The sequence below is a fragment of the Chiloscyllium punctatum genome, chromosome 20 (genome assembly GCF_047496795.1).
Source record: "Chiloscyllium punctatum isolate Juve2018m chromosome 20, sChiPun1.3, whole genome shotgun sequence".
Classification (NCBI taxonomy): domain Eukaryota; kingdom Metazoa; phylum Chordata; class Chondrichthyes; order Orectolobiformes; family Hemiscylliidae; genus Chiloscyllium; species Chiloscyllium punctatum.
The window spans coordinates 31,584,766-31,611,993 of NC_092758.1; the positions used below are offsets into that span (position 1 = coordinate 31,584,766).

The following is a 27,228-nucleotide window of genomic DNA, read 5'->3' on the forward strand; positions in this document are numbered from 1 at the left end:
ACTGAGACCATACAGATGATTGGAGAGTGTTGTGAAGGGTTATCTTTTTGCTGGATCCTAGACCAGTGATAAAGGTTTAGGGAGGTAGGCCTCTTTCTGACCCAATGCAGAAATGACCATCTGATAACAGAATTTACAGTAACTTATACTGGTTCCTGAGATCAAAGAATTTACTGAGAAGAGACAGAGTCCGCTATCCCTATGTAGAGTTTAGATGAGTGAGAGGTGATCTAATTGAAGCATAATATAACACTCTTTCGATAAATAGATGCTTGAAGAATATTTCTCCTGTTTGGAAGTCAGAAGGAATCAGCCATTTTGGAGAAATTTTTCAATTCAGTCCTATCAAAGGACAAGAATTTTTCATCCTCTCTGCTTTGAAGGCTGAGGCTTCTCTATTCGGGTATATTTAAAATAGAGAGTGATGAATTTTTGGATACTGGGCAAGTCTAGGAATATAAGAACAGTTCAGGAATGTTGGATTGTGCTCTGACAGCTAATTGAATGACCAAGCAAACTTGACTGGAATGGCTGACACCCGTTTTGATTGTTTCATTGCTCTTGGGTAAATTTTGTAGATGTGAAAGAGATGATGCAACTCCGGTGCACGGGACTAGTATGGTTTTCTCCTTGTGCTCAGTTTCTACATACCCAATTCATTATCTCAACATATCACTTACAAGCCAGAAAGTCTATCTGATGATGGATCAAAAATCAGAGGACTAATAACCTTCAATTTGTAACAGCTTGCCAGATAAGACTAAGAACTATAGAGTCCTAGGATTATTTCCTACTGGCTGAATTAAATGGGTACGTGGAGCAGGCACATCTTGGGTGGGAATTGGAAAAGGTTCTTAATCTGAATGGTCGTCATCAATGGAAATGGGATCGATACTGCATCTAATTGGCATTTCATGCCTGATATAAATTACTTTTTGATCACGACCTTCCCTCCTTCCTGTATGGAGTTTGCACATTCTTCCCATGTCTGCATGGGTTTCCTCCAGGTGCTCCAGTTTCTTCCCACAATCCAAAGATATGCACATCAGGTGAATTGGCCATACTAAATTGTCCATTGTGTTAGGTGCATGAGTCAGGGGTAAATATAGTGTCGGGGAGTATGGGAGCCTGATATCTGTTGGAATCTCTTGCTCTTCCCCTTTTACTATTTGCTACATTTTCAAGCATTGTGCCATACGTGATGTTTAAAATTCAGATCTATTTGCCCAATTGTAGATAATTTGTTAAGAAGTGGTCCAGTTGCTGACCCCTGGTGGACATAATTGTATACTTTCTTCCATGCTCACCGTTACTCTTTGGGTCTAGGTGGGTTACTTTTTGGAGGGTTGGTGCGGTCTTGTTGGGCCAAATGGCCTGTTTCCATACTGTAGGGAATGTAATCCAATCTAAAAATGGACTTTGCTTTAAAAAGATGAACACTGTTTCCAAAATCATATTTGAGTAGGGAAGAGGATGGATCATTCCATCTAATAGTTCATGGTCTACAGAATAGGTCTGAATTTTCAGTTGGGCAGTTTCAAGTTCAGTTTTTGTAGAAGCAAGTGCTCAATATTCAGCTGCTCCAGTAATAGACCACAGAGCACAATGTGTTCAAACTGAGAACAGGATAACCTTGTCTTGCAATGACTAGACTATTGTTCTTGACCATGAATTCTTAGCAGCAAAGCAATGTTCATGCGAACGTTCTTCTACATTTGTTACAATGTGTTTTCCTTGCAGAGAACCAAGTTTAAGAGGAAGCCAGTACAGTAAGGACCCCAATTTACAAACATCCAACTTAGGAATGTTCATACTTAGGAAGCGATCCCAAACAGGGATGTAATTTTGAAGACCTGACATATGAACATTTTCTGTACTTACGAATGGCTTCTTTACATTGTCCTGAATTGTGTTCCAACTTGCATATAAATTGACTTGCGGGCAGACTCCTAGGGTATCCCTGTACCTCCATTGCAGAGAATGTCTTTCACAGAAACGGGCCATTCGGCACAACTAATCTGTCCTTTCGGTTGCATAGCACCATAGGTCTGTAGCCAGAGTTGTGTTCATGTGGTGTACATTGTTTTTTTAAACTGTTCTGGAAAGGAAACCTGGAGAGGAAGCTATGTCTGCAAAATCATGATGCCTGGTAAAACAATGTTTTTGCAAGACTGATTATTTAACCAAGTTGCAGTTTACATTTTCAATTGGGCATGAAATAAGTTTTAATAGGTTTGTTTTCATTGTTTGAAATTTTAATAAACATTAAAGAACTCAGACAGAAAAAGAACAAATATATTTCAAGTTTACAGAAGATATCAATGAGAGCTCGAGATGAATGGAAATTGATTAAAATGCTAGACTAGCTAAAGCAGCTGATGGTAGTGATCTTAGCTCTCCTGAAATATTCATTACCTATAAAAAATCAGAAGCAATAAATAGGCAATAAATCGATTTTTCTTTTAATGATTTTAGGATGTTATATTAGCTGGAAAATATTTTGAATTAGTTTATAGGCTATCTACACAGGAACTCTTAAACAGAAAGTTAACAAAGAAGTTGAAAGCTCAGACATCCTAAGCGTTTTGAAATAGTTGGAAGTACTTTTAAAAATGAGAATAGGAATTATCGGAGGCCACGTTAAGATTATATGAGCTTTATTTAAAGAGTGGGTAAGATTTAGGAGGAGTTTTATCAGCATTGGTAGACAGTTATTGATGAACAAGGAAAGGAGCAGTTAAGGCAAGTAGATGTTACTGGATTGGATAAGGAATGGTAATTCCCTGTGTAATGCTGCTTCCACTGGTTCACAGTATCTGTAGATCATTTTACAATTGGGAAAGTGTAAACACTTGCTCGGTTCTCTTAAAAGTGAGAGTTGGAAGGGGAGGGCTGTTTTGAAAAACCTTGAAGAAAGCATGGACAAGTTAGTGATATAGAAGAATAAAAGAAAGAAGCAATTTAATGTTGATGTGTGATGCTGTACGTTTTTCTGAGGGAAGCAAGGAATGGGAGTTCACATGTAATGAAAGGATAAACAGATGTGGATCACAGATGTGGATAGACAGGAACTATACATTATAACAGTTCAAATGTAGACTTCCTTGAAAATGAGTATAAATTAAAGTCAAAGGTTAACAACCTTTTATTATAAGTAGGGTCGATGAGTACAAGAAAAATTAATGGATACATTTGCTTAAAACATTGAGATTACAGAGTATTATTTGCAGTTTTGGCTATCTCATAGGGAAAAATACATAAATCTTCAGTGATTCTATATGGGTAAACATTCTCATCCTTGTTTTTGAATCCTTCCATGCCATTACCTCTTCCTATCTCTAATTTCCTATAACCCTTAAACCAAATGCTGGTAGCTGTAGAAACTACAGAAGTTGAGTTAAAATAATGTTAAAGTTCCATGCCTGAGGTTTTGGACGTAATGAAACTTCTCTACTAAACTGAATTATAGTAAAGGTTGATACAGGCTTCTATTTCTTCTACCTATAATAACCTAAATGTTTTGCAGTTCCACTTTTTTAAAGCTTTCCATTTATGTATTTCCTACTTTTTTTTCTGGTCTTTTTGATACCACAGCTAACTCTGCAGAAGCTGGAAGAGAAGGCATTGCAGGATTCTCTGGTTATACCTCAATAAGTAAGCATGGAACTGAGTGCAGTCCCACTGAGCTGGACAGTGATGGAGAGGAATGGTCCACAATGTCAGAATCAGAAGACAGTTGGAGAAGAATGAGGAGGGATATTTTGTATCTCTCTCACCACAGGATGTTTATTTCCGAGGAATTTCAGTACTGCGTAGGATCAAAAACCTGATTTGGTAGTGTCAATCAAGGAGTTCAGGCCAAGCTGGGCACTGATTTGAAAGGCAATAACACATCCAAGAACTTTGGAAAGAAATGGAGTATGGAGGGAAGAAATGGGGCAATAATTTTCAAAGATGGAGGGGTTGGAATTTGTTTTATATGAGCCAAGGCAGATGATGGCAGATTTGATGAAGACTGGAACAGTACCTGAGGAGAAGGAACTGTTAACAATATGGACAGGTATGGGGTCAGAATTGAGTGATTGGTAGTTTAGGGGGAAATAAGATGGAGGGCATAAAAGGTGGATCTTGTGGACAAGATAAGTGAAGACAGTAACTAGTTTTGCAGGCATAGCTGTATTGGGTGTAAATGTTTCTCACTGCAAAGTCTGGCCAACCCTCATAGTCGCCCAGAGAGAACAAAATATTTAAAGTGCGGAGGAAGCAGCAGGAGCAATAGAGAAGCATCCGAGGTGAGAGAAAAAGTCTAGAAAAGATGCTGAAGGAACATAGAGCAAACGTGGCTCTAGCCACCATTCATCTGTTTATTCTTGGATCACAGTGTCACACATTGTTGCCCTGTGTCACAGGCCTCAGTTTGATAAAATGTGCTAAAGGATGGGAAAGAATTAATTGAATGATTTCACCCATAGTGATTCACTTTGCATTTGCTAATTGGAGATACCAGGTGTCTTGAGTTGAGTCAGCAATTTGCTGTAAAGTCACAGAATTAAGACAGATTTCCATACCAATATGACATATTGGTACATTCTTTAACTAGGAATGAATAGCAAGACTGACTTTATTTGAATGAATTGTGAAATTAGAGGTACAGATTTTCTCACTAATTTATAATAGCTCATATAGATTGAATCGACACTTTGCCCTCATGTTTGGCAGAGGATCTGGGTCAAACTGCAGGTAAGTATGAAAGTGCAGGTAGCATCTGCCAAATAAATGATAGCCTTACAGCCTTTTTCTTACTCTGATCTTGAAAATGGTTCTTTTAATTCTGTGCAAGTGTAGTAGATTCTTGTACGAATTGTAACATTGATATCCATTGCCTTTTTATTTGTTTTGATCTTTAGTCATTTTTCAGGTTTTCCACTGTAAGGTTTGATATTTCTTCTCATTTTCTCTTGCTCATGCTTGCAGACAATTAGTTTGATAAAAATGAAACTTCAATTTTTTTCCTAAATCAATGTCAAAATTTGTTACATTTGTCAATTGCTTCCATTTTGGAACAGTTGGTGACATTTAGCAATCTCTGCCTAATTAGTTGGTTTCTAACTGAAATGCTCGATGCTTGCAGTTAAACTTCAGATGTTTGAAAGTATTTTAAAAAATTTGTTTCCTTTCTGTCAATTCTGGCATGCAAAAATGTTGCTTGTTATACTGGATCAGCTTTACAGCAAAGTTGAAGAACTGATGAAGCAACCTGCCTTTTCCTCTTTGCATCACGAGAATAGATTGCTTTCCTGCTTTTAATTTCAAAATCAAATATTGCTGTAAGTTCTGGTTTAACTGTCTTCCTCCTAGTGTCACATGCATTGTCACAAGTTCAGAGATGCATGACTAAGACAGTGTTGAGACACACCCCTTAGCCTACTGCAAATGAGGAATCTGTATCAGTAGTTAACTATAGGTAATTTATGAGGAAGGCTCTTCAAAATTTGGGAGTTACCTCTTATTTTGGCTCCTTTGTCTCCTTTCCCGAAAGTGTGACTCATAGATTACAATTCCACGACTGCTGGCAGCTCTCTGGTACATTCCTTAAGAAACTATTTTTCATGCGTAAATTTGGTTTGTGGCTGACTATTAGTGACATTACAATCATAGTTGTAATTCATTGTTTGCTTTAATAAAGTCCACCAGCTGTGTGCAAGCTTGAACAGTGGTAAACATTCCAACTCAGGCAGTTAATCTTGTCCTGTGCAGCATTATATAAGCTAAAAGATCAATTTTTTGCTCGTGGAGATGAACTTTTTCCATGCTGCTAAATTTAAAATGAAACTTCTGCATTCAACAAGTCACTGTATTTAAACAAAAGTAACTTTCCTTCTGATTGGACATAGCAGTAGATAAATGTGCGGGCTACAGTGCCCCAACGTTGCTCTTTATTGAAATTGCAAGACTAACCTTGACAGCAAAATTCAAACCAGTTTACCTTAATGTATTAACTAGCAACAAAAGTACTCGGTAGAGATCAGGAGTGTGAAACTTGGCATAAAACAATATCCACCCTTTTTGTCTGTTTACTTGCATTTTCTGTTTGCATTTGTAAGTCCGCTTACTCATTTTCTATTTGCATTTCTAGCAATATACCATTGGCCTTGCATAACCTCAACTACACTCCCTACATCTTGTAAGGACTTCTGTGCCATTCTCCATTTCCTCTGTCTCTGTCATATCTACTCTAATAAAGCAACTTTCCACAATAGATCTCTTCTTTTCCCTTAACCAAGGGCTTCCAGATAACTTACCCACTTCTAAGTCATGGTACATGGAGCCCATGCCCATGTCTGCTGCACTTTTGCCCTCACTCCATTTCCTCCCTCCCAGAGCCATAATAGAGGTTTCCCTTGTCTTCTCTTCCACCCCACTTTTTTCTGCTGGCTCTGGCAAGATGTCATCACCAACTACATCTTCCCCTTTTCAGCATTCTGAAAGGACTGTTCTCTCTGTGATAGCCTGGACCATACCTCTGTATCCAAACCCTCATACCCTTTCTCAATACACCACTCTGTGCAAACATAAGAAGCGTAACATCTTTTCTTTGACCTTCTTTCCTCGTTGTCCAAAGCTCCAGATGCTGTCTTCAGGTAAAGCAGCAATTTAGTAGTACTTCTCAAAAAAAACCTCTGCTCACAATATGGCGGTCTCAGTATTGTGGAGAGCAAACACTGATTGGATGACTGCTTTACATAGCACATGTCTATGGCTCTAGGTTTTCTATGGCCTGTCCTTTTAACCCCACCTTGCTGTCATGGTGACATCACTGTCCACAACTGACTGTGTTGTTCCAGTATGGCTGAACACAGCCCCAGGAACGACACCTCGGCTTGCAGCTCAGTACTTGACACAGTCTTTTGGGCTTAGGATTGAGTTTGGTCATTTTCAGACAGGAAACTCTTGCCCCTTTTTGTTACCTTCTTTTTCCTTTGTTTGTTGTGGTATTTTCAGGACACCTGTTTTGGGCATGTCATTGTTTCTTTGTTTCTCATTCTGCCCATCTCCACTCCCTTTAGTCCTGGAGGGCTCATGCTTTTGTCATTCAATCTGTTCTGTCTTTAATTCTAGTACAGATCTTTCTTTTGTTCTTATACCCCCTACCTCATTTGCAGAACTTATTGCTTCTCTATCTTTTCCCAGTTTTGATGAAATGTCAAAACCTGAAACATGATCTCTCACCTCCTGTCTCACTCTCTCTCTCTAACCCGCCCCCCCCCCCCCCACCCCGCTATAGAAGTTGTCCAATCTACTGAGTTTCTTGTAAAATTTTCCGATTTCAGATTTCAAGCATCTGCAGTACTCTGCTTCAAAGCATCGTTTTTCTCATTCCTGGCCTGGCCATTGCCAAGGCCATTTGTGACATTGGTCCATTTCAATATGGGATTTAGGTAGCTGAGCTCAGCAGAACACACACTGGCTCTATTCTGACCTGTGTTACTTAATATCGTGTCACACGTTTCATGAACCTACTAATGCATTTGGATTGGTGCTTTCTAAATATAGCCAGATATAAATATGGATGCTGCAGCCTGTCATTGTCTGACAATAGTCACTTGGAGCTTTGGACAAAGCAGGAGTTTTTAAAATCCACTTTACCTGATGCATAATGGATGGTTTACAAAATGATATGGTGTATCCAAAGAAATTCACCCAGCTTTTTAAAATTGCACTGCCAACAGTTCCCCTCAGAGCGTAAAAAAACCACCGTAAGTGTGTTGTTCATAAACACTAGAGTGGAAAATTGGCCAGTTTGAAGCTTGGGTTTGCAAACAAGGCATTTTTTAAAGAGATTGAAGGACATTCTATCGTGTTGCTTAATATGGCCCTTTTTAAATTGAAGTTTCATTTTTTATTTAAACCAACACACCAGAGTCACATGAAATTCTGGTGATCTTTCTGTGAATGAACTTTGATGCAACTGGTCTTTTTCTGCTCATGAATTTCATATATCCATATCTAATAAGCATTTGAAGTGTTATGCAGAAATGGCTATTTGTACAGAGGCTCACCGACAATAGTAATCCATTGTAGTTTCTTGAGTTCTGGAGTTTACTCATTTTAGCAGGCCTAATACTCTACCCTATCCTAAAGTAATGAAAAGAGTGAATTTTATGTTTTATCTTAACACAACAACTTGATAAATCACCTTACCCAAAGTTGAAAACACAGCCATGTTATTGTTTTTGTCATCTATTGTTTCAGACTGAAACTATCCCTTCTGTATTGTATCCCTCTTCAGGATCATCAGAAATTGTCTGTAGGCTAAATAATGAAATAACTTTTACTTGCCCTCCTAAAATATTGTCTGGTGAAGAGACTACATTGCCAGTGTGGAGGGCTGGGTGTTAGTACTGAGAGTGATGACCTAAAATCAGACCATGTGCTCATCTCATGGATGCAAAGTGAAGGATGGAAAATCTGGATTCCTTGGAAACCTTTTTCTTTGAAAAGAGTAGCTGAAAAAAAATTGGACATGGTATTTCAGTTAATCATTTCTGAGAACAAAGCGTTGTAACTGATTAGGTCTTCAGATTGAAGGGATACTCCGTTTCATAATGCAATGAAGGGGAAGGAAATGTTTTTTTCTATATCATTTCTGTGTCCCCATTTCACAAACCACACACTAGGTTTGATGTTTCAAATGGGTTGAGGCTGTTGATCTGAGTAATTAGACTCGAGGGGAAAGCCACTGGTTCCAATCTTTTTTTTGTTTCTTTACAGTCAATTTTATTTAATTGAACGTAAGCAATGTTAACAAGGCCAGCATTTGTTGCCCGTCACTAATTGTTTTAGTATCAGTTGTGGTGATCCACCTTTTTGCACTGCTACAATCAGGGCTGTTTCGGGTTCTGACCTGAGAGAAGTTCCAGCAACAGTTCCTAAGACGGCAGAATGAGCCCAAGTTAGAGTGATGTCTGTTGTGAACTAAAACTCACTTAGTGGCTGTGTACTACCTCTGCTGCCCTTGTCCTTTGAGGTAGAGATTGCATATTTCGAAGATGCTGTCGGAGGAACTTTGGTGAGTTTCTGCAGTGTATCTTGTAGATGGTTAATGCTGCTGCCACTATGCGCTGGTGGTACAGGCAATTCATTTTTTCAAGCTGGTGGCTGTGTGGTCAATCCACCAGGCTGCTTTTGACTGGGATGGGATTAAGTTTCTTGAGTTATTGGAGCTGCACTTATACTAGACAAATAGTATTCCTGACTTCTGCCTTGTAGATAGTGATCCGGCTTTGGGAGGTCAGAAGGTGAGTTACAGAAGGTGAATTACCTGTTCTGTAATTGCAGTATTTGTTTAAGTTTTGAATGTCAACACATGGGGAGAGAGGTGGGTTAGCCATGGTAATTCCATTATATGTCTTAAGGTTGAGTTCACTTCTCTCTTGTTTGAAGATTGTCATTGCTTGGCAGTTAAGTGTTTCAGTATCTAAATATTAGAATGATAGAGGCACTGCAATCAGAGACAATCATTGACAAAACCAAGTGTGCATGAACACGTGCCCCTCAGATGAAATGCTCCGGTATGAATGTCTTGTTCCTCATGGAAATGTTGAATGGATTCAAGGTACCCAGTACTCCTAGCCCTGTGGAAGCAAATGCCAGCATAGATTTTTTTTTAAAAGGGAGAGGATAATAGAAATGACAAAGATTAAGACTTGTTGCTTTCTTAACAAATACAAAGCATGGGCTAAAGGGTTTCTTCTGTATTGTGAGATTCGAAAACAGTGCTTGCAATTCATGAACAGCCATTTCTGTTAATATTTGAGTGAAACATTTTGCTCCATCTGCAGATGGCTCTGTACATGGGGGTTTTGTTGAAAATAAAGGAGAATCATTTTTATTTTTGCAATACTAGTCCTGTCACATGACACACCTCCTTCAGCACTTATCAGTTTCCAATGAACTGGCAAAGCATGCTGTTAATGATCTGTTCATTGTAGGGTTTTGAAACTAACACTAATATAAACATTATTGCTAATTAATGTTGGCCTTAAATATGCAAAGCAGGAGCTCACACATTTCCTAGCCTATCATGGGTTTTTAAAAAAATTCTGTGCATCTGTTCTTTGATTTCATTGTTTAAATTAATATATAACAATTTCGGTAGATGTGTTCCCACTCACAGTCAAGAAGCTCATAAAAGCAAGATATGTTGTTTTGCATTTGGCTCTGAACTTGAGATCCCACAACAAGTTATGTTTTGGCATAGTTGGAAGGAGTGCTAGAATTGGGATCTATACCCTGGTTTAGGAAGTGAAAAGAGAATCCCAGTACTCGCTCCTGATGCATATTGCAATGTGTGGATGTCTCATTAGGACAGGATCAAGGTCAGCTGCAAGGACTTGCATGAAAAATAGTCACTTAGTGAAGAAACAAAGAGTCAACACTATTTGTGTAGCTATACCTTAGTAAGACTTGGTTTCTTCTGCACGGAAAAGGTTTTTGAAACTTCAGATGTTCTGAGAAATAGTCACTTGTTAGCATATACATTGAGTATAGTGAAAAAATACATTTTATCAAAGCTTTTCATATTGAATTCATCAGGGCAGTTCACAAGAACTATCCAAATAAGAGAAATTACATTCATACTCAGAGCAAGTTTTGATTGGTAGAATCATTGCCATGAAGAATGCATCGAGTAATGATGACAGGTAGTTAACTGCCAAGCTTTGTTTGAATACTAAACCAGGCATTGCTCAGAGAAATGAGACTGAATGGTTGTCACTTGTTTTATTGCTGACATCAGAAAGAAAATGTCCACACGTTGCATCTATTCCATCTATAAAATAGCTAGTGATCATTAGAACATGGAACAATATAGCACAGGAACAGGCCCTTCGGCCCTTGATGTTGTGCCAAACATGACACCAGATTAAACTAATCCCTTCTGCTTGCCCTTGGTCCATATCCCTTCATTCCTTGTATATTCATGTGCTTATCTAAAAGTCCCTTAAGTGCCCCTATCGTATCTGCCTCCACCACCATTCTTGACAGCACCTTCCAGACTCCTACCACTCTGTGTGTTTAAAAAAAACTTGCCCCTCACATCTCCGTGGAGCTTCCCCCCCCACCTACTCCATTTCAAAAAAGATCTCACTGTCGACCCTATCTATCAAGTCTCCCTTCAACCTCTGCTGTTTCAGAGAAAACAACCAAATTTTTCTTGCCTCTCCTTATAGCTCATACCCTCCTAATCCTGGTAAATCTCTTCTGCAAATCCTCTCCAAAGCCTCCAATCCTTCCTGTAATGTGTAACCAGAATTGAACACAATGCTAAGTGCAGCCTATCCAAAGTCTTTTAAAGCTGCAACATGACATCCTGACTCTTGTACTCAACTTCCTGACCAACAAAGGCAAGCATGCCATATGCCTTCTTTATTACGCTATCTACTGGCGTGGCCACTTTCAGGTAGCTATGGACTCAAACCCTAAGATCCCACTGTTCATCAATGCTGTTCAGGGTCCTGCCATTAATTGTATTCTTTTCGTTGCATATTTGATCTCCCAAAGTGCAGCACCTCACACTTATGTGGATTAAATTCCATCTGTCAATTATCCACTTATATCTGCTACAATCCTTTGACAACCTTCTACACTACCTGCAACTCCACTGATTTTAGTATGGTCTGCACATTTACTGACCCAACCACCTACATTTTCACTCAAGTCATTTATTTATATATTACATATATATATATATATCACAAACAATAGAGCTCTCAGTATGGATCCCTGCGGAACAACTGTAGTCATGGACCTTTAGCCTGAAAATTGCCCTTCACCACTACCCTCTGCCTCCGATGTACAAGTCAATTCTGAATCTGCCCGACCAAGCCATAGTGGATTCCATGCATCTTAATCTTCTGGATGAGCCTACCATGAGGGACCCTGTCCAAAGCCTTATAAAAATCCATGTGGACAACAGACACTCCTCCAACCTCATTGATCAACTTTGTTATCTCCTCAAAAAATTCACTCAAGTTAGTAAGACATGACCTGCCCTACAGAAAGCCATGCTGACTGTCCCTAATTAGGCCATGCTTTTCCAAGTGTGCATAAATCTTATCCCTAAGAATTCTCTCCAGGAACTTCCCAATCACTGAGACTCACCAGTCTAATTTCCTGGGTTATCCCTGTTTTCCTTCTTAAACAGATGAACAACATTAACTATACGCCAGTCTTCTGGGTTGTGTCCAGTGGCAATGTGGATACAAAGATCTTGGTCAAGGCCCCAGCAACCTCCTCTCTGGCCTCTTTCAATAACTTGGGGTAGATCCATCAGGCCCTAGGGACCTATCAACCTTAATGTCCTTCAAGAGACCCAAGGCCACTTCTTTCTTGATCTCAAAATGTTGTAGCATATTAGCATGCTCCACACTTCTCACTCTCCATATCCTCCTTCTGGGTGAATATTAATGCAAAGTGCTCATTTAGGATCTCATTTCTCCAGATAATGTTTTGTTCAATCAGAGTCAACCAGCACATGTTAAAGTTTAAACAAAGCTTAACAGTCATCAGTAACTGGTGCTGCCTTCATGGCAATGCCTCTAATCAGAGTCCACTTGCCAACCAATCAGCAATCTTCTCATTTAATGGAATGGTTTTTTTTCCCCCGCAACATGACATCCTGACTCTTGTAACATATTTCTTGTAACATGTCCAAATGAAGGCAAGATGTAAAGTGTCAAAATAGTGTTTTATCAGAATCAGCAATTTTGTTGAGTCTCGTGCAGCATTGTCTCTGTGTGTCCCAGGGAGATTTCTCATGCTTTTTTGCAAAACACTTCTCAATAGCTGTGCACCACATCTCTGTGGCACCCCACTTGTCCTGTCTTCCCTGTTGCTGGTGATGGAGGTACTCTCCACTGTATGTGCGTCCACAGAATTCTCAAAGCTGGTGTCATACTTAAAACACAAATGGGTACCACCTCAAACCCTATCAGTTCAGTGCCATCCTGCACAGTTCCTTTGTGTGAAGGTACGTAGCAGGTATATGCAACTTGGCACACTGATTTTTGCTGACAGAAATCCAAAGTCCTGGTTGCTGGTGTAGTTTAGAGAAGGTTATGTTCTTTACCTATGACATCGGAGGAGGCCGCACCACCTTACCTTGCCAGTCTGATTTGAAGTTGCCACTGGGCCAGTGTGATTGCAATAGTGTGGAGGAACATGCAGCAGTGCTGCAAAAAGGTCAGTACTCTCTCCATTCTGTGAAGTAAGCGTCAATAATTTCTTTCTGCCATCATTATCTCTCTGTTACCCCTCACTTGTTGTGCAACAGCACTAATTCCCACCAAGTTACTGGTCCACCATTCTTACTGTTGCATGCAACATCTTTCTTACTCTCTCAACCACTGCAGCAACCCACACTACCAACCCTGCATCGCCTCTGTGCTGCCTACTCCCTCTCTGTGGAGAACACTGCACATTTCCCATGTCTGCACTAATGTTAACAGTTGTGCCATCCACTCCTAGCTGACTCACTCCCACCTTTTAGCATTTTCCAGGAGGAAATACCCACAATAGGGCAGAAAGAATCAAGACAGGTGGTCAGGTGCCTGACAATTATTGCCTCAACAGGGATGAGGTGAGGACAGTAACTGTTCATGTAACAGTGCTGAAATCTCCATTCCCTGGGAAGAATCCCGGGGTGGCACGGTGGCTCAGTGGTTAGCACTGCTGCCTCACAGCGCCACGGACCCAGGTTCGATTCCAGCCTCTGGCGCATATCTGTGTGGAGTTTGCATGTTCACCCTGTGTCTGCGTGGGTTTCCTCCAGGTGCTCCGGTTTCCTCCTCCAGTGCAGAGATGTGCAGGTCAAGTGAATTGGCCATGCTAAATTGCCCATATCATTAGGTGCATTAGCTAGAGGGAAATGGGTCTGGATGGGTTACTGTTTGGAGGATTGGTGCGGGGCTGAAGGGCCTGCTTCCACTCTGTGTAGGTAATCTAATCTAATCATTGTCCATTACTGTTCTCCCATTACCGCCACTATAAATATACTGTCTAAACATGCCTATTGTGTCTGCTATATATATATAAAATTGCACTCCATTGCTCTAACCATCACTACTCCGTAACAACGCCCAGGTGATGGGAGATGTGAAACTTTGATCTCCCTCCAGGTGCCCTTTTCCTCATAAGACAGGGTGGTGTCAGTAGATGCCGAGTCGGGTAGTCTGAGAGTGAACAGCGCCAGACTTGCCGTTTAAAAGAAATTCCCATAAACTGAGCTCAGAATGAGAGTTAAAAGTGTTAGATTTATGCAACAAGAACATTTTTGAGATGGTCAGGATATCCTGCAAAAAAAAGAACTGAACTTTAATCACATCCCACTGTGACCGTCTGAATGGAAATGCTGTTTTAAAGATGACCAGACGTTTAATTTTGTAAAGAAAGTAAAGGAGAACCGTGGAAATAAACTTTCATTTCTAGCTGATCCTGATGACAGCTGTTGCACTGTGGAACAAAACCCACGACAACCATAACTCTGGTTTTGTTTCTGTTGTCTTGCCAGTCCTTTGAAACACATCCAAATTCTTTTTTTCAGTGTTATGGGGGCTACACTGTTTTCCTACCAAATTGTTTTGTTTTAATTGCTTTTTAATGAATCATCTTAATTGCATTGAGTTCATTTTTTAAATGTCACATATTTGTGTACATTTTTGATGAAGCTTCTGTGTGCAAAATGTTTTTTCAGTTATGTCTATCATGCAAATTTTATCAAATGGTGAGTCAGTCCAAATATATTTTATTCTGACATTGTTCAAGTTTCCAATTGCCATGGTATCAACACTGGGGAAATTTTTCTGCTTAAGTTGAAATATTAAGCTTTATTCTTGAGTTGGTTTCCTGGACACTGAATTCCTGTCAGTGACTATGTTCCCGTTGCAGATGAATGAAAAGGGCATCAATTCTATTTCACAGAGCAATTTAAACAGTGCTGTAATTAATATTAATTGTATAACAGAATTTTGGACTTTCACGAACATTCCTCATTTTTGTCAATGTTCTAAATACACCTCACTATTCTGGTTTATTAAGATTATCTCAATTTTGCATGTTCTCTGATGACAGGAGCATTATGTACACCTGGACTGTAACCTCTTGAGGGTTTCCACATGGCACCATAAAACACAACCATGAAACTAGTCTGTGTTCCCACCATAAACTCCAGATTAGAGTTTTGATTATTGATCCAGAGTGTTGTAATATTTATGGTTCTAATTTGACAGAAGTGTTTTGTTGACAATTGATTCCATTTTATTTTGTGCTACGTGATCCTATTAATGCAAGTTAATTAACTGGCAAATTTACCAAGCAACTTATAATTATTTACAAGGAAGTTCCCACCATTGTTGCAAGTTATTAGTAATCTATTATTCTTGAGTGGTGCTTAGTTTACTTGTATTTCATTCCTTGTGTATCAACACAAATGTATGAATTATTTGTTGATTTCATAAACTACAGAAGTAAGTTGTTGAAATTTAGTACAGTTTTCTTACACTTAAGCAATGCTTCACATGAATCTTATTTTTGACTTTCTTTGAGATGTGGGGGTTGCTAGAAAACCTGACATGCATCTATCGTCTGTAAGTTTCTTGCAGAAGATGCCATTGTCTTAAACTGTTACAGTCTATGGGAATGATACTCCTACAATGCTATTTGGTAAGGAATTCCAAGTGTTTGGCTGTGAATGAGATTATGGATGTAACTCCACCTCCACTACTGTGATCTCTGCCTCTTATTTCAAACGCACACAAAAATTCAAATGTGCAATAATTAGTTGGCATTGGTTACACATCTTCCACCCTTTCCCAAAGCTGTTTTAGATTAGTGTACTCTACAATTAATTCAAAATTCAAATTCCTGATGAAGGGCTTTTGCCCGAAACGTCGATTTTCCTGCTCTCCGGATGCTGCCTGACCTGCTGTGCTTTTCCAGCACCACTCTGATCTTGATGCAGAATCATCCTACGGCATGTTTACCATATTCATGTGAAAATACCTTATCCAATATTTTAGATGTCTTAACCTATTTGGAGTAAAAAGATTTTCTTTGTAAATAGTAGCTGAGAGCACGCTTATCCATTAGTGTTTATTTGTATCAATATGTGCATAATTTTCTCAGTGCTTCTACGGATTTATCCAGGGTGTATTGTGGAGAATGAAGTACTTGAAACTGGCAAGTGATGTGGCTAGTGGACCAAAACTGTTCCCAGTACTTGACCTGAAAGCAATTGAGCATTTCAGCAAGGTTTAAGAAAGGAAACACTTACTGGTTGGATTCTGGTGAGAATTCTATATTGCCCCTTGTCAGGAAAGCCTGCTGAATTGCATGCCAGTCAGGCATTTAATTGGGCAGCAGTGAGCAATTTCTGGGATCAAGTATCCTGGGAGTGAAGGTCTCACTCGCTATGAGCTACCAGACAATCGGAAACTCATAGCCCTCTTTTGCACCAGGCAGGAGGCTGCCTGTAGAACACCCACATGTGATTACCATAGTGTAGACCCATGGTGATACCAGGAGGGTTTTTTTGTGAGGGATGGGATGGGCAAGTGGGGTGTCTCTTTTGTGCTCCATTTTCCCAGTTCAGGTCCTTTTTGATCAGACCTTTTGAGCAAGTGCTTCCCATCACCATCTGCCCCCTAGCCCTCTGGGAGCCCACAGCCAACCCTGGAAGGATTTATTTGTTAAACGTGCAGCATGGCGAGTCCCCCTGCCTGCTGGTGATTGGATACTAGAGGCATCAGGGTGAGGACATTAAGTGAGCTTGGCTGGTGGCAGGGCTGTGAGATGACAGACTGGTCTCCTTTCCTCCCCCTCCCTGACTATATCAGGACCACCTCTGTCTTGATTAAATACATATCACCCAAAATCTGCCAAGTTGAAAGTATCCATTTTTACCCATAGCCTCCCAGGAATAAAAATGTATCTGAAACAGAGCCACATGTTGAATACTGCAGTACTCTTGTGTACTTGCTTCACATTGTTTGGACGTGATGAGGCTCCATATATTGGTGCAAAATACAAGTCATTGACTTTTTTCGAAGTAGGATGTTCAATGATTCACTTCCACAAAGTTACAGAAACAAGTGATTTGAACCTATATTTGAAGGGAAACAAAAAAAAACATGGGACACTTCACTCACCACAATACTTGTGGGGTTGTTGGTTTGCTCAACCACTTCCTTAGTTCCACCTCTGTGGGAGTCATTGCAGCTGCATCATGTTTCTACGAGCTCATGAGACCAAAGTATTTCGTATGTATTCTGACTATCAAAAGCAGATTCTGTAATTTGGATCACTTACATTAATCTGTATGTTTTGTTATCAGCACTTGTAGATTGTCCCAGAATTTGGCAGTGAAATTGCAGATAGATGATGCGTTTTCAAATTTGGATCCAGTTACAGCGGTTGCTCAATTTTCGGGTTCAGGAAGGGTTTGTCCTATGAAGATGAATTCAGAGCAGCCTGTAACTTTTGTAGCATAAACTGGGTGTAGGAAATAAAATAATGTCGCCCATTAGGATGTACATGATCCTCGCTGTACTTGAGTAATTTAATTTTTTTAACTTTTTTTTCCTTTCAAAATCCACCATGAGAGTTGGATACAAATATTGTGCAGATTTTATTTTTGACTTTTTGGACAGTAGGGGGCACAATGCAGGATTTTATCATAGTTGCTTGTGCCCATTAATTTACTGAAAAATGACCCTGTTTGGTTTAGTATGCATGTGAGAAATACTATTGTGCTTTTGTCAGTTATGAGACTTTTTAACTCTTTATTTTATTAAACGGCAGTAATTTAAAAAGTGCTTTCAAATTCTAGATTTTAGTGTAGCAAGTATGTTTGGTCATATATTCTGTGCAACTATCACATCTAAGAGTTGTGGAGCCATTAACTATGGGCTTTTAACCTCAGTTGAGGCCAGTTAGCTAAAGAGAAATAAAATGGCAGTAAGAATGTGTGGTTTCCACAAGTGACATTCACATGTTTCCTTCTGACCAACAGTGACTGAGCAGTGGCTGAATATGGTGTAGAATTGTGACTTTCGGATACAGGAAGCATCTGAATCTTGAATGGAGCACAGTGTACTTGCCCTCATCAGCAAATGTAAATTCACATAAGCCACTTTTCAGCGACTACATTCATTGTTTTGTTTTTATTTTTAAAAAAAAGTTAGACGAGAAGTCCTCTCTTATCATCTTATTTGATGCTGTACAGCACTCCCAGTTGACAAGGCAGCTTAGTATCGCTTTGAAACTGGGATCTAAAAAATACACAAATGTTCAGGCCAATGTTTCAACCAAGATCTTTTTTTGCCTTGAGGCAGATTCCAGGCACTGTAAAACAAAGATAGGAAATTATGCAAAACATCTTAGACGACTATGATTACTGTGCGTGGGTGTGTAATTTTTAAAAAATATATTTATCATTCAATGGCAGTTCGCCAATCTGCTAAGTAGATCACAGCCTTTGCAACACCCACAGGTGAACATTTCCAGTGTTAAGTCTCCAACTCTCCTTCGCCCTTGTCTCCCTGCCCCACAGTAACCTGTTAAATAGGAGATGGTCAGATTAAGGGGGATTACGAATGGCTATTGTGTGCAGTGCATTATATAATTTGCGTACACTAGTTCATGATGACCATTCAACTCCCTAAGGTGAGATCTCATTACCTTTTCAGTTAAAGATGAATGTGTCTTCGTGTAAAACATTTTGTAAAAGGTATTTTACTTGCCAGACTTGTTTTAGAATATTTTTAAACTATTGCATTTTTGAATCATGTCAAAAGACGAAGGAAGACTTCATTACTTGGGCTATAAGCATTATATTTCCGATCATAATCAAAAGTTCAAACTTGAATCCTTGTTTTTTTTTCCACAGCTGGTCTCTATCTTGTGACATTGAGTCACATCACATGAGTTGAGTCACATGAGGTGGATAGACACAACACACCTTAATTACAATGCTGTTTGGAATGCATTTTTACAATAGCTTTCTGTTTGGCAAGTGTCTTATTGCAATATAACTGTATAACAAATACAGATTTGTGAAAACATATTGCGAAATCTTTCAGGTAGATTTTAGTTTTTAATGACTCGTTAAAGCAATGTTAGCATAGTCTAACTTTCTGGAGTTATAATCTGAAAAAGAAATTGGCTTTTAAAACAGATCATGTCTTACTTGTAATGTACATGACTGCACTTTTGGCATTCATAAGTGACTTCTTTTAATAACCACCTATATTTTGAAAGTCCTCTCACTGTGTCACTTAACTTCCTATGTTTTACTCCTTTCACTAGTCGTCATTCAGAAATTTTGGGATAAAGCAAATTTGCCTTGAGAGGAATAAGGGAAGGCTGATGTTGGTGAACCTGTTTCATTTGAGTGTCTTGCCTGTGTAAGTTGAAATTAAAGGAAGAATTCTGTAGTCAGGTTGTTTTGTCATCTTGCTTTACCGCTGACTTATAGAAACTGGCTTGACAGGATGAAAACTTTGATATATTTAATCAACAGTGCAATAGGGCGCATTTTATAAAGTGTGGAAACTTTATTGGAGATCTTTAAAAGATATGCAGTTAGACCAAAAATTAGCATATGTATTATCTTACCATTTTAGTGCATCTTTGTTAGCAAATGGATGTTTATCTTGTCGCCCTTTTGCTTCCTTTTTTACATAAATTATGTGGAAAATGTTCCTCAGCCTACCAGCTTGGCAGTCCCTGTTGAAGATAAAGGGATAGTCTCTTGTTCCAGCCTGATACAGTCAATAGAGAATTGACCAGAAATAAGCACAATATTAACAATTAATAACCATAAAACACACACGCTTTGGAAATTGGGGTCACGCATTAATTGGTGGGGTTGCGAAATAAACTGTCAGAGCACACTAAAGAACATGGCTTTGTAGCTGACCTGAGAGAGGTTTGAGGTGTGTTAAACTTATGATAATGGTAAAGCGTGTGATTTTCATTTATTTTTAAGCCGCTAATGAACTTTACATTATCTGTATGAATTAGGAACATGAGTCGGCCATTTGGTGCCTCGAACCTGCTCACCAGTCTCTCTCGGCTGATCTGATTGAGGCCTCAATCTCACCTTCCTGCCTACTGTTGATAATCTTTTGACTTCCTTGTTAGTCGAGAATCCATCCAGTAATACTGCATTGGGAAGTGGGACCCTTCAGAATTTCTTCAAAAGCAGTTTTTTTTGAGGCATGCTACAACTTTTATATGTCAGTAATATAAATATACCATCTGATTTACCACCACCCCCCAAAAAAAGACTAAATTGAACAGTTGAGATTTGCTCATTTGATCTGAGTTTATTTTTTTACCGTCCATTTCACAGCCAATTCAGAATTCTGGCACAGTCTGAGAGTCCTGATAACAAAATCTGCAAATTAATTTAAGTGACCCAAATTACGGAATCTGTTTTTGATGTAGTCAGAACAGATTTAAACTATTTTTGGTCCCGTGATCTTTCTCTCCTCCTTTTAAAAGACACTCCATTGCACCTATTTGACAATTTGTTTAGTCATCTGTCTTAATATTTCCTTACATGGCACTGTCAAATTTTGTTATGCCCCTATAAAATATTTTCTAAGTTTTATTACTGAAATTACAAGCTTTTGTTGTTTGAAAGATCAGATACACCATGGCCCTTCTTACGCAAATGATCAAAGCGCCTTGACGTTGACCATATATTTGAAACTGTAGTGATTATGGAATCCAGCATGGAAAATTCTTGCAACACCGCTCTTGATCCAAATCAGTGCCTTACAATTATATTTGACAACTTTGACTGCATGTCAAGGCTTCCATGCTATCAACTACGTGTTTTGAGCCCGACAACTTATTTTCATTGCCATAGTGAGATTTTCATATGACTGGGAGTGCATCTGCTCTAATGTTATCGGAGACCAGGCATTACATCTGAGCCTGCCGGTGTAACACTCCATTGTAGCAATATTACTGCTTTAGCCTACATAACCTAATTGAAGAACTGTGTTGCAAAAAAATGCTGGATGACCTATTTTGTTCCCCTATCGATCTGATGTATTTCTCTTGTGTCTTTTTCAGAAGTGCTGTGCTTTATAGCAAACCGCGTATTTTTCTTAATTGTCTCATACACCTTTTTTTTTGCCCTGGAGAACAACTGCGCTATTTATTGGAGGTATTGAAGGAACAAGGGAAGTTTTAACTCTGGAAAAGAAACTTCTGTGTCTTACCCACTCAAATGCGAATCACAAACTTTATCCTTTACTGGTCGACTGGTAAGATTTGGCAACAATGTGCAATTAATAGTTAAATTGACAAAAAGGAAAGTATCAGTCAAAAATTGAAGTATAGTTTGTTTTTATGGTTTGTTTTGAAAGAGAAAAAAAAATCAGTACCAGCCAGTATTGCATAGGATTGTTTCATAATCTGCGTCTTATTTATTGTATTGTGCTAGACAAAGGACATTGAACAAGTGCTGTTGTGTTCAGCTGGATGAATGTACAGGGTTTTTGTTACTGAGTGAAATGATGGAAAGTAGAGGGTTCGATTGGAAGAGTGCAGGCTCTGGGGAGCTTGCTAATGCAGGGATTGGTTGGCAGGCTTCAGTGTAGACCCAGGTGGTACACAGTCATGTCACATGATTGCTTCTCGTGCCCGTTTTTTCAGTCAGCAGAAGATGCCTGTCACTGCTGCAAGATTGAAGGCATCCTGATGCATCAAGGAATGTGCTGGGTTGTGGTGGATAAGAGGAGAGAGCAGGAGGAAGTGCTTTTTACTGCTGCTTATAATTTGGACAGCTTGACCATTTGTTGGTTAGATTCTACTGCTGCTGTAAGCAACAGCATGAGTTCTAATCTGTAAACAATGCACTCTAGTTCACAAAGAAATTAAGCTAAACAATATTTGCTGCAACAAAGTCTCAGAATCTGTGCAACTGTATACTTTGTGCAGTGCGTGTTTGAGCATGGAATTACCTTTGACAGAGTGCTGTTCATATCTCTGTATGTGTCACCTGACAGCCTTGTGCTTCAGGATGAACCTAATACAGAGCTATTATTAGGAAGGGATAGCGAGCAAAGAAACCTTTTTGTGGATTACATAGCCGGACTTAGCAGCAGGACAATGTTACCCAGGTAATTTTTTTTCAAATAAAAGTATGAATGAAGAAATTTTAAATGTTATCATGTTATACTGGAGCTTGTGTAATCTTTAAAAATTTATTGCGATAGCACCTAAAATTGTTTACAAAAGTTTCTGTTGTATTGAATTTACACATTTGAAATATTCTTTGGAAATGTTTGACTGGCAGGGAATATAGTGTTAAACTTTAAGTTGTTTAACCCATGGTAAAAGATGTTGCATTTTATGTTCTGTTTACTGAAGTTGTATTTGATCTGTTTGATCTAAGTAATTGAGAAATCTTATGGAGAGTTGTTGATTGGCTTGGATAGGATATGCAGATATTTGGGGAGAAGTTAGTATCTCCGGAGCGGTATGGTGGCTGTGGTTAGCACTGCGGCCCCACAGCACCAGGGTCCCAGGTCCATTTCCAGCCTCGGGTGGAGTTTGCAAATTCTCCCTGTGTCCGCGTGGGTTTCCTCCCACAGTCCAAAGATGTGCAGGTTAGGTGAATTGGCCACGCTAAATCGCCCATAGTGCTAGGTGCATTTGTCAAAGGGAAATGGGTCAGGGTGGGTTACTCTTCAGAGGGTTGGTGTGGACTGATTGGGCCAAAGGGCCTGTTTCCGCACTGTAGGGAATTTAATCTTTTAAAAAAAGAAGGAAAAATAAATATCTCATGCTGGTTGACCAATTTAAACGTTTTTTTTGGAAAAGATTCCTAAGAGGCTTAATGGTACTGGGAGTTGTGCATTGCAAACATTGCTTTTCGGAGTTCATCATCTGGTAATTGTCATGGGACCTTTCCCAGGATTTTGAATTTGCTTGTAGGTTTCAGGTCGGTTACCTGAGGTTTCCACACTGTATAGTGTTCTGATAGAACTGAATTGGGCAGATCTAATCTGATCATACTGGAGCTGATGTACCTTAATTATGTGTCTTTATACTTGGCATTGATATCCCTCCTGTTGATGAGAGTCATCTTTTTCCACTTTTCAACACCGCTTCTGTGATTGCCATCTATCATACAGTAAAAGACTGATAAATAGTGTTTTTGCTTTGTCATTGCAAGCCCTAAAATTGTTAACACAATAAAATTTCATACTACCTGAGTCTTGCTAGTACAAACTAAATGAGGTATTTGACCTTCTGACATTTTGGCTATTTGAGCAGGTGAGTTTTTGACCACTGCTCGCTGAGGCGCACGATGTCTATGTTAATGATTGAAACCACCCACAATCTGACACATTTATTGCAAGATAAGTCTGTAGCCAGTACTGGTGATTTCTGATTTACAAACATCTGACTTATGAATGCTTGAACTATGAAAAATTCCCATAAAGGGATGTATTCATTTTAAAGATCCCGCCATGCAAATATTTGCATGAGTCTTCAGCTATTTTATACTGTACTGTGTGGTGTAATGACTTGCATCAACTTATGAATGTACTGAAGAAAGGAAGCAGTTTGTAATCTGGGGATGGCCTGTGGTGTAACATGAAAGCAATTTAAAACTCCCTTCCTCCAATGTACCCGAGTCAAAGAACAGTATCTCTGAATCTGACACTTTCTTCCTTCCTAATAGTTTGTGCTGAATTGTATTAATGCACTCAGATGATTGAGGTGCCAATCACGTTGGCTTTGTCCTGGATGCTGTCAAGCTTCTTGAGTGTTGCTGGAGCTACACCCATCCAGGCAAGTGGGGAGTATTCCATTTCACTCGTGACTGCGCTTTGCAAATGGTGAACAGGCACTGATGAGTCAGGAGATGAGTTACTACGGGATTCATTGTCTCTGAATATGATTCTTGTAGCTACAGTATGTATTTGTCTGAAAGAATAACAAAAATTGCTAGGAAACATAGCAGGTCTGGCAGGATCTGTGGAAAGAAAGCGGTTAATGTTTCGACTCCGGTGACCCTTCTTCAGAATATTTAGTGTTTTTGTTTTTATTTTACATTAGTGGTTTATTTCAGTGTTTAATTCACTGCCACATCTCTTACAGCTATGCCCATCTTGAAGTTCTGTCCTTCTCTGCAACAGGATTTCCATTTAAATCTGTCTTGTTGTTCACCATTAATACTTTCTTTTTGTTTTCCCTCCTAGCCTCTAGCATCCACAATTATTTGTTTTTTTTAATGAATCTAGGTAGTTCATTTCAGATTCTGGTCAGTGGTAACACCCAGGATATTAGTTCTTGATGATTCAGTGATGGTCGTGCCATTGAAGTTCAAGTGGCCATGGTTAGTTCCGTGCTGGTAATAGCTGTTACTTGAAGCATTCTGGTATAAATATTACTTGCCACTTATCAGCCCAAACCTAGATGTAAAGGGTTAACTGCATACGAATATGGTCGCTTCAATAACTGAGCAGTCAGGAATAGTGTGGAACATTGTGCAATCATCAGTGAACATCCCCACCGCTGACCTTTATGATGAAGGGAAGGTCAGTGTTGAAGATGGTTCGGCTTCATGTACAACACTGAGGAATTCCTGCAGAGATGTCCTAGGACTGAGATGATTAAAGTTCAATGACCACATACATCATTATCATCCTTTCTGAGCTCGGTAAGACTCCCAAATGGTGAACAGCTTTGCCCTGATTCCCAATGAATTCAGTTTTACTGGGGTTTGTTGATGCTGCACTCTGTCAAATGTTGCATAGATGCCAAGGGCAGTCACTATCACCCTCCCATTTGGAGTTCAACCTTTTTATCCATCTTAACGCGAAGGCAGTAATAACTTCAGGAGCTCAGTGTTCCTTGTGGAACCGTAAGAGCAGCAGTAGGCCATTCAGCCCCTTGAGCCTGTTCCACCTTTCAATTATATCATGGCTGGTCTGTGGCCTAACTCTATATACCTGCTGTTAGCCCATATCCTTTAATATGCTTGCTTCACAAAACAACATTTGTGTCAGGTTTAAAACTAGTAAATGATCCACTGTCATGTCTGGAAGACTGTTCCGAACATTTACCCCTCTTTGTGCGTGGAAGTGCTTCCTAACAGTGTCTCTTGAACAGTCTGACTGTAATTTTTAAACTCTGCTCTCTGACTCTGGAATCCTCAACTAGTAGAAATAGTTTATCTATATCTACTCTTTCTTTCTCTGTTGTTATCTTAAAGACTTTGTCTGAATTGAATGTCAACAAAAGGGTTTTTCTTTGCAAGTGCTGCTTGACAACGCCTTTCATGGCTTTGGTCATTTCAGAGTAGATTGGTTGGACACTAGTTGTCTCCGGTGGATTTGTCTTGCTTGTTGTTGATGGGACATATCTGGACAATTTTCCACATTGTTGGGTAGAATCCAGTGTTGTAGCTCGATAGGACAGCTCCCTAGCACTCATGATTATCAACTCAGACTCTGGAATAGTGGGGCTAAAAAGAAGAGTAACAAATTCTGAAGGGCTTTTGCCCGAAACGTCGATTTCGCTGCTCCTTGGATGCTGCCTGAACTGCTGTGCTCTTCCAGCACCACTAATCCAAATTCTGACCTCTGTCTACCATTAAGTTTGGTCTTCTGAAAGGATAAATGCAGGCAGCACTGGAAGGGATAAAGCAGATGAGGGGGCAGGAAAGCTATAAATGTTAACGATGAAAGTAATGCTCTGTGTGCTACTTGAATCTCGAGCTTTGTGCTATGCCAGCATCTGCTGAATTCATTTAGTACAATATACTTGTTTATTCTGTTCTACTTTTCTTAGCATGTAACCAACTGCATCTGTTGAAAGCCAAGGCATATTTATATTGCTAAAATTAGCATTTGTTTGTTTCTGCTAAAAAGGCACACTTTAACAAACAGTGCAATAATGTATAATTTAATCAATCAGATACTTTATAACATTTCTGAAATGTTGAAACATACTTCACATAATTATTTTTTCTGATTATTTTATTTCCAGGAACTGTATTGCAAACTTGCTCAAGGTCCCATTCTCCAAATTCACGATGTTAAAAGTTTTTTTTTATTCCTTGCCTTCTCATGCTTATACCGTTTGAATGTTGATTTAGTTGAAGTACAGCTTCTCAATGCATTAGTTTATGTGCTGGTGGAGTAGTCAGAATGGTGAACCAGCCAATGCAAATAAGCAGGTGTCTTGTGATTTTATTAAAAATAGTTCTAAAAGACAGCTGTAATCTTGTTCATTTCAAAATCTTGGGGTCAGTTTGAGAAAATATTTTCATTCGAAAGTACAATGACCGAGCGTAAAATTAGTTTTTTAAAAAAGTACAATAACTTTTTATTAACTGGCACATTTGGGACGTACTGGATGATCAAACATTCCAGTTGATCAAGAGGTCCACATAATCAATTTAGAAACACATTAGGCAATAGTATGCAGGGGGCATACACATCACCGATATACTTCATTTATAGCATCAAGCACTTAAATAATAACTTGAGTAAAACTTAATAACAAAGAAATTTCTCAGTTGCACAGTCAATCAACCATATGGACATTGTGGAGATCATAATAAGACAGTAAACTTTGGGAAAGGTATATAATTTTTGCAAGTTTATCAATGATACAGGTTCATTAAGTGCTAGTCAAAGCAAACTTTGCAGTAATTTTACTCTGGTTCTCTTCCTGACTGCATGTCCCACCGAGGTCAGAACACCCTGATTATGAAAAGGTTTTGAAGATGTCACCTTCCTCTCTTGGGAGCAAGAAGACATTTCAGAAGTGGACAACTTGTCATTGGAATGGGCATTGTAATATGAGTCATCTTGTGGGATGTGGGCATTGAAGCCCATGCCAGCATTTACTCCCTGTCCTGATTGTCCTTGAGAAGGTGGTGGTGAGCTGCCTTCTTGAACTGCTGCAGTCCACAATACCATGAGGGAGGGAATTCCAGGAGGAGAAAGTGAGAGCTGCAGTTGTTGGAGTTCAGAGTTGAGAGTTTGTTGCTGGGAAAGCACAGCAGGTCAGACAGCATCCGAGGGGCAGGAAAATTGACATTTTGGACATAAGCCCTTCATCAGGAATGAAGCTTGTGGGCTAGGCCTGAGAGATAAATGGAGCAGGGATGGGTTGGGTAGTTGAGAAGGTGAT

At 39.3% G+C, this 27,228-nt stretch overlaps 1 protein-coding gene across 3 annotated transcripts in view; it reads left to right on the plus strand.

Moving 5' to 3' along the window:
• fnip1 (folliculin interacting protein 1) overlaps positions 1-27,228 on the plus strand; it is a 119,986-nt gene that overhangs the window by 9,079 nt on the left and 83,679 nt on the right. The window contains exon 1 of one of the 3 annotated variants that reach the window (XM_072590615.1): positions 21,796-22,193. The exons of the other annotated variants lie outside the window; for them this stretch is intronic. Within the exon in view, the coding sequence (XP_072446716.1) occupies positions 22,183-22,193 (11 nt within the window). The 5' untranslated portion in view covers positions 21,796-22,182. Of the gene's footprint in view, positions 1-21,795; positions 22,194-27,228 lie in introns of those variants that run through there. 3 annotated transcript variants of the gene reach the window in all.